Raw genomic sequence first — 12,662 nt, 5'->3', positions numbered from 1 at the left:
TATAACCCTACTAATATTATAACAGGGTAATAGTATCCACACTTAGAGAATTTTAGCCTCGGGGTTTATTCTTTATAAGGACGCTAGCAGGTCTTCTTCGGATAGGGCGTTAAGGACCTCCCGGGGGATAGCCTTAGTAAGCGCAGGATAAGTTCTCGCGGCTAGTATAGCTCCTTTACTAAAAGCCTTCTTAATATACTACTCCTTATAGGCAGCCTATTACTATACCCTTTTATAAGGGCAAGGTAGATATCGCCGCTAGGTAGCTTCTATACTGTTATGGTATCGTATCGGGTAGTCGTGGCGTTTATAGCTTAGATAATTTCTTTTAGGGTCCTGGCTTTAAGAGGCTAGTCCTCGGGGAGGCCTTTATAGCGGATACTTAATTCCTAATAGTATTTAACGGGGAATTATTTTAGGGGGGGCCGGGTCCTATAGCAGTACTATCACGGGAGCTTAGGCTATAATAGTAGTCTAGGTCTCCTTAGTTCCGCTAGTTTCTTTTCGGAGTTCCTCTCGGATAATATAGTCGATAGTAGTATATAGGTATATTAGCGGTAATATAGTAGTGGCATTATAGTTCGTGATTAGTTCCTTTACTAGCTTAATACCCTATTCGATTATATTCCTATTAGCTAGTAGGTTCTAAATTATTACCTTGACTTTAGCTATCCTTAAATCTAGGGGTCGTAGCGGTCCCCTTTCATCCTGTATCGGTTCCGCGTAGTATTCTGCCACTTTAGAGGGAGGGCGGGGAGAACGCCTATTTTACGAAAAATAGGTCCGTCGAAAGTTTTACGAGGTTAGTCAGGATAACGCCGTCTATCGACTCTTCTAGTTATACCGTAGTGCCGGCGTTACGGTACCTCTATAATAGTATCCCGGGGGGAAGGCGATAGTTATAATCGCTATCTTAGTAGTTTTATCAGTTTTACTTCTATTATACGCCCGTGGTCGATAGGCGTATTGTTTTTAGGGGGTAGATTTATATAACGGCTATTAATCAGAATAAGCGTCGAATTTAATAATCTGGAATTATAGATCCTATACGATAATAATTATACGATACGCCTTATTAACTAAGATATTAGTATACTAATAACGCGTTTACGGTGTATAGATATCTATTAATACTAGTTCCGGGAAGTAAAAGCGCGTGGAAAAATCTGTATTATATATATCGTAAGCGCTAAAATATTAGTAGACAGATTAACGAAGGTGTTATTAGTCGAGAAGTTTATAACGTTTAGAGCCTAGGTAGGAGTAATAGATATAAGGGACCGCTTATAGTAAAAGAAGATAGTAAAGATCTTAACGGATTATTTAGAGGAACTAGAAGACGAATATATAGGCGGTTATACTAGAGAGGTTATATCGGTTAGTTCCAAATAGCCTCAATTATATAACTAATATTTTAGTATAATTAGAGGGTATATTAAATAGACCGTAGTTTTTACGTTATAGAACGGGCCGGATTTAACCGATTATCTCGCTAATCCGGGTAGACGCCTGCAGAATCTTCACAGATATTACAGTGGCAGCAGTTCCCTGACGGTCCTGTATAGTCACAATTACACACAATTGTCTAAATCAATTTACCCTCTAATTTTGACCCTAATTTGACCGTTCCGGTTACGCTGTATCTGATAAAGACTCGACATGGCCCTTTCTGTGTCCTGCGAGATTATATTGACTGTGTTAAGATATCTGCGACTAAGATACACGCAATCACTGAATAGTAAACCATTGCTTCTCACTCATCGACATCAGCATCGTCGATGTCGATCGTGTCAGGGTTTGACGGGATAGCCTGCGACGTCCCGGTCATGCTGGGACCGTCACTGGCAGCAACGAACCCAGCTGGTGCCCTTGCTTGCCGCTCCAGTGCTTCCATGCTATCTTGCCCTTCAAACTTAGTAGCATCCTCTGGGCGTCGTGAACTACGGGCCAACGCCTGTGATGCGATGAAGTTAACATCCGTGTTATACTGTGCCTGGACGCTGCGTTTGATACGGAGCATTTCTTTGAATGTGTCTTCGTTGCCGTGTTGAACCTCGAATGACTCCCACTTCGTCCAGAAATCAGGAGTAGTCCGAGGATCGCAAAACTGAGATGCATGGCCATAGATCGCTCTGGCGCGGTCAATCTCTCCCAGCCGTTTCTCCATCTCGGCGAATTTGAGACACATGTCTCGTGCTTCGTTATCGGGCAAAGCGGAGATGGCCCTCTCATAGATGGGGCGCGTGGAAGGAAGGCCGAAATTAGACGCAGATTTGGTGATATAGAAGTTGAACATGTCGGCACGATCCTCGTCCGCAACGGCCCGAGTAGCCCGCTCGTAGATTCGCATAGCATGCCTTGCTAAACCACGTTCCTCTTCGAGGTTGCCGTACATCAGGTAGATGACCTTGGCGAACTTTGGGGGACAGTCCTCCACTGCCTGCTCAAACAAGTCTCGAAGTCTTTCGATGCTGATCTTGCGATCAACAGCTTTGGTTAGGTATAGGTTCCATAATTCAAAGGCGACTGGATAGCTGAAAAGATCTAGGCCCCGCTCGTAGATCTTGAAGGACTCCTCGTAGTAGTGGTGCTCCTCCAGCAGGTTGGCGTAGTTGACCACTGTCTGCGGAGTTGCAATGCGCAACTCGAATATCCTCTCGTACACCTTTTTGGTCTCTTCCAGTGAGCAGACGCTCTCCACAAGGTCAACGTAGAAACTCCAGAGCTTCCAGCTCTTATGGACGCGCAGCTGTGGGGACAGTGTCTCGTCGAAGTAGTCCACGGTTGACCTTTTGGGGGCTTGGATGGCCTTGGCAAGGACCCGGACAGCATCGTCGAAATTCTGATTCCGTAGCTCCATCTCGGCCCATTCGATCCACATATCCGCAAGTTCAGTGACCGATTTGAAGGGAACTTTCACAGCTTTCTCCATGATAATTCGGGCATCGCGCAAGTCGCCGCCTCGTTCATAGAACTTGGCGTAGTTGGCCCAGAGTTGGTAGACCGGACCTACAGCCTTTTTCGGCTGTATCGCTGCAATGGCCGCTGTGTAGGTCCCGACAACCTCCGACTTGTTTGAACCCCACAACGCAGCTCGTTTTTCCCACTCCAATACATTGTTGGGGTTCTGGCGCAGGAGGATATCGTTCAGGAGGAAGGGTCTCCTGTCCATGAGCTGTTCAAACCGCATCATGCGGATATCGAGCTCGAAATCGGCATCGTCGTCAATGATGCCCTTCTGCGTGCGAGCCGACGCAGTCTCCATGAGTCCACATATCACGGATTCCTCAAACTCGACGTACGAGTCGAAAACGAGCGTAAAATCTCGTACCGTCATCACAGATACGAGCCCCTCTTCGAAAACATCCCTCCCTCGCTCAAAGCATCCCCGTCTGATCCAGTAAGTCGCCAGGCCCGTCCAAAGTTTTCCCCTCTGGTCGGTGAACCTGGAGATGCCGCTCCTAATGATACGTTCAACGTCAATGCCGGTTTCGTGGCTCGGTCCAATATCAGCGGCATGGTCAATCATCAAGTTCACCATTTCACTCCATAGCTCGAACTGGCCTCTGCCATGCTTGCTTATGAAGCGAGTGTTGTTGAGAGCACCCATCGAGGCTTTAATCGCATCAGTGTACAGGCCCGCTTGCGTAAGGAGCTCAATAAAATCTTCCGCATCTTCAGGACGAAGCTGCATGTAACGTCGCCATATTTTCACAGCCGTAATGCCTGCAACGGAATCAGCGAAGGGCCGGTACAGCACCCATATGCGTCTGTGCTGGGTAACAGGCAGCGCGCGTAGGGCTCGGTCGAAGGTCCGCCGAGTTCTCGTGACGAAAGGTTGTCGAAGCAGAAAGTGAAGATAGAGCTCCCATATCCGTGGCATCTTATTCAATAATATAAGCGCCCGTTCGAAGAGGGCATTCGCTTTTCGGTACTCATTGGCGTAGAGCGCCGCATTTAGATGTGAGACGTGCTTGATGCGATATTCAAGATACTGTCAACCATCAGCATGCGCGTTTCAGGATAAACTGATACATTCCGACGTACCATCTTCCACAGCTTATAGGACCTCGGTAGTTGCGAACAGGCCCGCTCCAGGACAAAGGCCTGCCCCTGTGTTGTGCCATGCTGAACTTTGAATTGGATGTAGGCTAACCATGGTTCAACACTCCCAGGGTTCCGCAAGATGTCCTGTTCAAACACGGAGTCCTCGTCGTTCTACAAACCCGCTTGTTAGGCCGCCTAGCTGCCAGATAACTGGAAGGAAAGTGGTGGTGTGGGAAGGGAGCGTACAATGAGATGCAGGTCAGGCCGCCTACGGTTGCCGTTTGGGACAATCTGGGCCGACATGTCGATAGACCGGTCGCTATGCAGCCATCGATTCGAAGGAGGTAATTTCGCTGGAAGTTGGTATGCATAGGGCTTTGAGAACTCCTAGGGTGGCAGCGGAAGTCTGACAATGGCGGTTACAAGCCCGATCTGGAATTCCTTGTCGCGTGAGTGCATCAGCGGTACAGCAAAATTCGTATTTTGCATAACGAGTAGCCCTCGACTTTCCTATAGCCATCCAGATAAATAAAACTATTATAGGTTTATATTTGTGCTTATCTTTTACTTCCATGGTGTAAGTATGTATATATAAAGCTGTAATTTAAGTTATACTAGAAAAAATAAGGTATAGAATAAAGAACCTAGATTATAGTAAGTATTCTACTAATATTATTATAAAGCTTATGAAAAAAGAACTAGTATAAAGTCTTAGAGTTTTAATATTTATTTATTTACTTATCTTACTCTGCTATTCTATCTAATCTATAAGAGCCTATTTAGGCTATACGGTCCTTCTTAAGTAGCTATAGAGGGGAAAGTCCGGAGAAATCCCCGGGAAAACCTCTATACTTGTCCTTAGGTGGTATAGTATCGCTATAGGGCTTATATAGCCCCGGTTTATCTCTGCTACGTATCTAGATTATGACTTTAGGCTAGTAGCTAATAGGAAGGGTAATTGGCTAGGGTTCGGATTATCCTAGGCTAATCGCTAGTAAGGGAGTAAGGGCTAAGGGGGTACCGTGGTGCTTCCCCTATATAGCGGCCGCGGTACCCTATACTTAGTCTCTCTATATCCCCGGCGAATATTTCTATTATCCCTTTTACTTAATTAAGAAAAATAATAGATAACAGAGGCTCTTTTACCTCCCTTAAGGGTAGGTACCTATGATATCGGGTGGTAAGTAGGTAGGGTAAGACTCCGTCTATAACCATAGAATAGTAGATAGTTAATAACTTATAACGTCTGTTTTATTTGTTTCATTTTCCCTTTCTATAATGCTATAAGACTTATTATAGGTTACTCGTATATAATGTTCCCGCTTATAATCCTATAAGTTTACTATTATAGCGTTCTAACTAACTCGTAGCCTTTTCTAGTATACTAAATTTTTTTCCTTTATACTATTTTTAGTATATAGCTTATAGACGGCGCTATAGTAGCGCGGGGACATCCTTCTTATAACCCACGTAGGGGGACCTACGTTTTACGCGCAAACGCCCTAAACCACTCGAGACCTATATTAATTGATAGCTCTTTTCAAGCTCTATATGTCTATATATAGCCCTGTATCGCGTAGGCGCTAGTTTAGGCGTATTATAAGTGCGAAAATACCTAGAAATAGGCTTACGGCTCCCCCGCGTGCGGGGGAAAAGTCTAGTATAGCCCGTGCGCCCACGCTAACAAAGCAGTAAGCCTAGCCACGTAGAGCCGTACCCACGGCTTTTATATAACTATAACGCTATAAAGAATAACCTACTAGCTATAACGCTAGCCATAATAACGCCCCTGAGGCCCCTAACACCCCCGCCTCTAAGGCCCCTATAACTATAGAGGGCCTAGGGGAGATAGATATAGGTAATACATCTAATACAGCGGATTTAACCCTCGCTATGCCTCTAAATTTGAAAAGGCACCTTAGCCCTTCTACACTAACCCCTAGACGTTTTTCTAGGACCCGAATCGAATCCCCCTCTAACTCGGAAGCCGAAGGCGCTTTTGAAACGCCCTCTAGGGCCCCCCTGCTTCTATGGACCCCTGCTAAAAGACCGAGCCTTTTAGGCTCTAAATAGGCTAAAAAGGCACCTAGAAAAGCTAGAGCCTCGGGAGAACCCTTAGCTATGCCCTAGAAATGGACTAGTTCAGCTAGTAAGGCATAGGCAAAGGAACTACTCTAATAGGCTCTTTAGCTACTCTACTAGGCCTATACCCTTAACCCTGCCCCCTAGATTAAGGCCCTATCTGTAGGGGCTAAATCTACTATTAACGGAGTACTAAAAGCCTCCTATTCTCCTATACTCGAATAGAAGGTCGACAAGCTAGCCTAGGCAGTTCGTAGGCTTATAGAATAGCCTAAACTCCTTTATAGCAAGGCTCTAAAAGGAAGAAAAGGCCCTACCCAGGCCCTTATTTTAGGGGCTTTAGCACTTTTAGCTCCTACCACCCCCCCTCCCGGCACCCCTTCTAACCGATCCTAAAAATATCCCTAAGGTTATTCTTTAACCTACGGTAAGGGCCCGGAGTCCCAGGGAAAACTTTAACCTCCTCGAGCTCCGAAACAGGCTTAATACGGCCTTAAAAACCCCTGTAATTAGGGGTATTAGCCTATTAACTAACGGGGAACCCAATTTTAATCCCGGGGCTAAAATATAGCGTTTAATAGCTCCTAGACTCGTAGAACCAGTGGTTTAAGGAGCTAAACCTACTACTCTAGTCCCCCTAGCCTATAGGCGACTAGTTTAAGCTTATCATTAAATAGGTGCCTTCTAGAGTCTTTAAAGGTGGCGATATCTTAATCCCCGACCCTTCTAAGCCGCCGTAAGAGGCCTTAAACTAAAGCCTATAATAGGGCATAGGTCTATAGAACCTAGCCACTAAATTCGGCGCCTTTAACCCTGTTATGGTAGTAGGGAGGCCTCAGTAGCTAAGGGCCCCGAACGCGTTTTAGGGAACTATAGTTAAATCCGTGCCTACTACTAAGCAGCAGAAGTACTGCCTAAAATAGGGACTTTATATAGCCGGCTAGCAGCTAAAGGTCTATAAATATGAACTTATAACTGCTAGAACCCAGTGCTCTAACTACTAGAAATTCGGGTATACTCGGGGGACCTATAAAGGCCTAGTTACCTGCCCTATTTACACTGTTAAAGGCCACGGGGAGGAATACTACTATTATAACGAGTATACATAATACAGAGACTACGAGTATAAGACCTATAGGTGCTATAACTACTAGAGAGATGACCCCCCCTTTAGTAAAGACTACGAGGTCTTTTAAGCGATAAAACCCTAAATCCTATAAATAAAGGGCCTTTTAGTTTAAAAGATATATGGTTTATTTAATATAATGTGGATAAATAGCCCCTGGTGTAGGAGGATATCCTAGAATAGGCTTTAGAAGCTTCGGCTAATATAGTCCTTATTCAGGAACCTGTCTACGTCTGGAAACCAGAAGCGTAGTTTATTCGGAACTACTCTGCTTTCTATATAGTTACACACATTTCCTTAAAAACCCAGCTTTTCCCTATTAAGCCTAGGGTCTTTACATATATAAGAAAGGGCTCTAGTATTGATATTGCACACCGCGACGACCTTCTAGACAATATAAGCGCGTATATTATAGTAGTTTATTATCTATAGACCTTTTATATTCTACACATTTATAATTAGATAGAATAGGATACTAAAATAATAGGCCGAGGGCGGCCCCCTAGCCCTACGCCTCCTACGTGTTCCACTTCTACTTCTTGTTCTTCTTTTCTCTTCTTTTTAGGCCCTAGAAGCCGACCTTAGACCGAGAATTGAGTGCTTTAGGACCTATAAGTCCCTAAGCCTCCCCTTATTATAGGGGACTTTAATAAAAACCACTAGTAGTCAAACGGGGCTGCTACTAACTAGGCTTTTATTAGGGCCTAGGCACTAGTAGACTAGTTAGATAGCCTCGGAGCTACCTATTTAGTGGACTCTAAAGAAGTTAACCTGAACGGGGGGACCTTTTTTAGGTCTAATCTTCGTTAAGAGTCGCTTATAGACTTAACCTTTTACACGCCCGGCTTTAATCGTCTCCGCTTCGATAGGTAGGAATATATCGAAAACACTATCTTTTTATACCGCGCTATCCTCCTTTCGGCTACCCTTTTAGGCTTCACAGGTCCTATAAATAAGTCCCTCTCGCCAGCTTATAACTATAAGCTTATAGATTAGGACTTATTTACGCGGACCTTAAAGAGCCTAGACCCTAGCCTTTACCAGGACCTTTACTAGACTATTAACGCCTCGGACTAGCATATTTTAGGTTGCTGCCTCTAGAATACTATTATCCTAACGCTTTAGGCTTTAGTGCCTAAGTTAAAGGTAGTAGAGTGTTCGAAGCCTTAGTAGACTAAAGAGCTAAAAGCCCTCCGGAAATTAGCTAGTAGGCCTTTTAGGGTATTTCGAAAGATAGCTAAAAAGAGGGCCTCGACTACCTGGCTAGTGTTTTTAGAAACCTCCTGGAAAGAAGCTTGAAACGTTTATTATCGGGCGGTAAAAATAGTAAATAAGGATTACTAGGAGGCCTTCCTAGCCTACGCCGAAGGCCCTAAGATCTTTAAGGCCTATAATTATACGAAACGCGGCCTTAATGCGAAAATCCCACCAATTTAAACGCCTACGAAGTAGAAGGCCTATACCTTCGAGGATAAATATAACGCCCTACTTTAAACCCTTTTTCCAGCACCCTCTTCCACCGCCACGGACGCCCCTAAAGCCTCTGTATTTATAGGCCCTTTACCATTTTAACGGCCCTTAGAGCCTCATTAGATTATATAGTAAGGGCCTTAGAAGACCGTGGGAGTGGCCTAGCCTCTAGACTATAGAACTATACCGCGCGACGTTTAGAGCCGCTAAAAAGAAGGCCCCTAGACCTAATAGGATAGGCTTAAACCCGATTTAATAGACCTATAAGGCTATTCTTAGGCCCTTTTTATATGCCTACTTAGCGCTCTTTTCCGCAGGGCATTACGCTATTTACTTGAAAGAAGCCCTTAGGGTTATTCTACCGAAGCCAGGAAAGAAGGACCATTTAGATCCCAATTCTTATAGGATTATAGCCCTTCTAAACTACCTAGGTAAAGTACTTAAACGGGTTATAGCTACTAGGCTTAGTTTTCTAGCTAATACTCGTGACGACCTTCTTTACCCCAATTAAATAGGGGGTAGAAGATAACGCTCTGCTATCGATACGGACCTTCTCCTCCTTTACTATATCGAGAAATAGCGTAAATCACGCTAAGATCCTGTGATTTCTACGCTATTTTTAGGTATTAAAGGAGTCTTCGATTATATCGTCTATCCTTAGCTACTTAGGATTCTTTAAGAACTCTAATTACCCCCGAACCTAGTTAAATAGTTACACTTTTTTATAGAAAATAGGCCTATCTAACTAGCCTTCGAGGGATAGGTTTAGTAGCCTACCCCTCTAAATAGAGGGGTCCTATAAGGCTCCCCGGTTTCTCCTATCCTATTCCTGATTTATATTAGGAAGGTTATAGTAACGCCGGACATTCAGAGTTTTAGCTCTCCTATATCGACGATTCTTAGCTATTTATAGCGTTTACATCGTCTAGGAAAGACTATAAAACCCTAGACAAAGCCGTAGCCTCCCTTTTCGAAGCAGTAAATATTAACTAAGTTCTTTTCGACTACCGAAAAACATAGCTTATTCACTTCAACAGAAAACGCTCTAAAGAAGACGGTCCGGTGATTATAGGGGGGCACCTAGTAAAACTAGCGCTAGGTGCTATTAGGTGGTTAGGGGTCTAGTTCGATCCTAAATTATTCTTTAAACCCCACGTCGAAAAATGCTTAAATTCAGCTTTAGAGGCCCTAAACAGGTTATATAGGCTAGCTAGCTCGTAAAGGGGCCTTTATTTTAAGGCCCTAAGGTAGCTATATATAGCCTGTATTGTCTCTTTAGCTAACTTTAGCTTATAACTCTACTAGGACCCTAAACCACTACAAAAACACCTCGTGGACCGCCTAGAACGCCTATAATACGGCGCTCTAGTTAGGGCCCTAGGTCCCTTTATAGGGGCCCCTTTATGGCCCCTAGAACTCGAAGCAGTAGTCCCTCTAGCGGCAGTTCGGTTAACTAGATCTAATAAGCTTTATACCTTTAGGACCTTAAAATTCCGACCAAACCACCCTATTAAACGCTAGCTCCCAGGAAGCGAAAACCTCGAAGACCTCGCCCAGTTATAAAACCTACTACCCACGATACAGCTATACCGACTAGGCCTAGAACTAGTGGCTTTGATAGGATAGTCTTGGAATATTGAGGGTCCTGCGGCTAGGTAGGAAGCCCCCTGGGCTTCGGAACCTATGGTAGATCTAAGACCCTTTAATACGCCCTGTCCAGGCAAATCCCTGGCTAACCAGTACTATTAGACCTAGGGCTTCTAGGGTTTAATAGGGCGACCTTTACTCTAGTATATAAGGGTAGAATAAAGATAGCTTCTACTAAACTAAGGGGAACCGCACTAAGGGTATATCCCTTAGTTGGCCTAGTCTAACTATAACCCGAGTATCTATACTATGCTATTCCCATGTGTGGTCCGGGTACTATACGTTCCCTATCCGTACGGATAATACCGGAGCTATACGTCCTCTATCCGCGCGAATAGCGCTTACGCTGTTCGCTCTATAGCTAAGCGGATAGCGCTTACATTATCCTTACTAGAGGTGTATTATATACCCCGGGTAATAAAAGCCCTGTATCCCGCGGACGGTAACCTACACGGAACTAATAGCGCGAGGCGCGTAGACTCCTGCGCTTTAGGAAGGCGGCGCCGCCCGGTTATAACTTAGTAACTATAGGTAGCGATAATACTTATAATACAAAGGAAATAGTGGTTATAGTAATATAATATATTACGCTAACTACTCTAACTACTACTCCGTATAATAAAATATATAAGGGGGAAGTAAATCGCTAGGTAATAATAAGAAGTAAAAAAAAAGGGGGGGAGGCGGGAGAAACAAAGAAAATAAAGCGAATAAGAGAAAGCGAAGTAACTAACCGACTATCTCCCACGGCGCGTTCCTACGCCTATACCTAAATACTTATACCGAGCTAATACACCGAAAACCTAGTACCTAAACCACGCCTAGTTTCTAATCTCTAGGCTTATATCCCTATAATATTAGGAGACTACGGGTTAGCCTCCGGGGAGCCTTAGCGCGATATCTCGCATTTAAGGATAATAGCTATATCACCTTCCATAAGATTAGTCTTTTCTTCCTTAACCGTTTACTATAAGATCTTATAGGAGGCTATAACTCCTTTCTTCCCGTAAAAGTCGTAGTAGCGGGCGATAACTACTATATACCAGATAATTACGTCGGCTAGGTTAGCATTATTTATATAGCTTTAAGCTAGATATTCTCGCTTAGTACTTTCTAATACGCTAAGCGCGTTTAGTTTAGCGAGGTGTACTAGTTTACCTATATACCAAAAACTAATATATAGGTCTAGCCCGGCGGCGTTCTATATAGTATAGTTTAGTATATACTTATTAAGGAATACGGCCGCCTAGATAGCGACCGGAAATAGTAGTATAGCGGCACGCGAGCGCTACCTAATCTCCCCGAATATCTATTAGCCGTGCGTGAACTCGTTATAGTATATAAGCTAGGAGGGGTTATTTAAGCTAGCCGCGAAGCTAATAGCCGCCTAAGTATATAGGATCTCGTGGCTTAACCGTGTAAATATACCCTTCCCTAAAGGTAATAAGGTATAGCCCTAGTAAGGGCGCTTACTACCCGTAATAGGCGATAGTACGCTAGCGACGGGTGATACCAGAGCACTTAATCTTAATCCGGCAAAGACGGCCACGGCGCTTTATATAACCGGGGCTAGGATACTTTATAGCGATTAGAGGAAATCTTAGATAGTCACGATATAAGGCTTAATATTATAGGGGTAATCCTCTTTATAGTCGAGGAAATTAGCGCTACTCTGTCAATATTCTAATAAGTTCGCTAGCTTTAGGCTTAGCGATATTAGTTCGTAGACTAATTATAGGATATAAGCTAGTATAACGGTATCGTGCAGCTATAAAGGGCGAGTACTAGGTACGGGCGTGTATATAACTATAATAGTGCTACCGCGCGGTAGCGGTAAGCCTAAGGGAGTAACACTAGGACCCACGCGGCAATAAAAGGGGGGGTTTAGTAGGAATTAGCTATTAGAGGCCTTAGGGATATTATAATAAGCTATAGCGAGGTATTATTCGAAGGTCTATGAGTATTAGGGCTAGTTAGCAATATCGATATTATTATCGAGTAAGAACTATAGCTAAGAGTATAAGGCGACGATTTAGTACGCGACATTAACTAATACCACTTATTCTGCCTTTTCCGTTAGTGCGAACACTATATAGCGGAGGCGGCAGTCTAGCGGGTTATCGTATCAGGTATTAATAGCTGCCTAATAGTATCATATAACCGTGCTCTAGCGCTACTAATTAAATACTAAACTAGTAGATTATAGCCTAGTAATAATACAGTTCTTATCACTAAACAGAGTAAGAGCTCTAAAGTAACCTTCGAATATAAGCCCGGCCCCCGACTTACC

The 12,662-nt window shown here is 43.9% G+C and overlaps 1 protein-coding gene across 1 annotated transcript; it reads right to left on the bottom strand.

The window, feature by feature from the left end:
• Positions 1–1,683: 1,683 nt before the first annotated feature.
• On the bottom strand, positions 1,684–4,491 carry SODALDRAFT_332915 (pre-mRNA-splicing factor SYF1). The gene is made up of 3 exons (XM_028611833.1): positions 4,294–4,491; positions 4,048–4,218; positions 1,684–3,994 (listed from the first exon to the last, which is right to left on the bottom strand). Exons 1-3 carry the CDS (start codon positions 4,348–4,350, stop codon positions 1,754–1,756), a joined length of 2,469 nt encoding a protein of 822 aa, XP_028467272.1. The 5' UTR covers positions 4,351–4,491; the 3' UTR covers positions 1,684–1,753.
• Positions 4,492–12,662: the final 8,171 nt, after the last annotated feature.

This window comes from Sodiomyces alkalinus (genome assembly GCF_003711515.1).
Source record: "Sodiomyces alkalinus F11 unplaced genomic scaffold SODALscaffold_4, whole genome shotgun sequence".
In the NCBI taxonomy this organism is placed as follows: Eukaryota; Fungi; Ascomycota; class Sordariomycetes; order Glomerellales; family Plectosphaerellaceae; genus Sodiomyces; species Sodiomyces alkalinus.
Note: the sequence above shows the minus strand (reverse complement) of the source record. Positions and strands in the feature narration are given on the sequence as shown.

Bases quoted from the DNA above. Each gene is read 5' to 3' on its own strand.
- SODALDRAFT_332915 (XM_028611833.1), bottom strand. From the start codon at position 4,350: ATGTCGGCCCAGATTGTCCCAAACGGCAACCGTAGGCGGCCTGACCTG. The intron at 4,219-4,293 runs GTACGCTCCCTT...GCGGGTTTGTAG, and splicing joins GGCCTGACCTGCATCTCATT to AACGACGAGGACTCCGTGTT. The intron at 3,995-4,047 runs GTACGTCGGAAT...GATGGTTGACAG, and splicing joins CCTATAAGCTGTGGAAGATG to TATCTTGAATATCGCATCAA.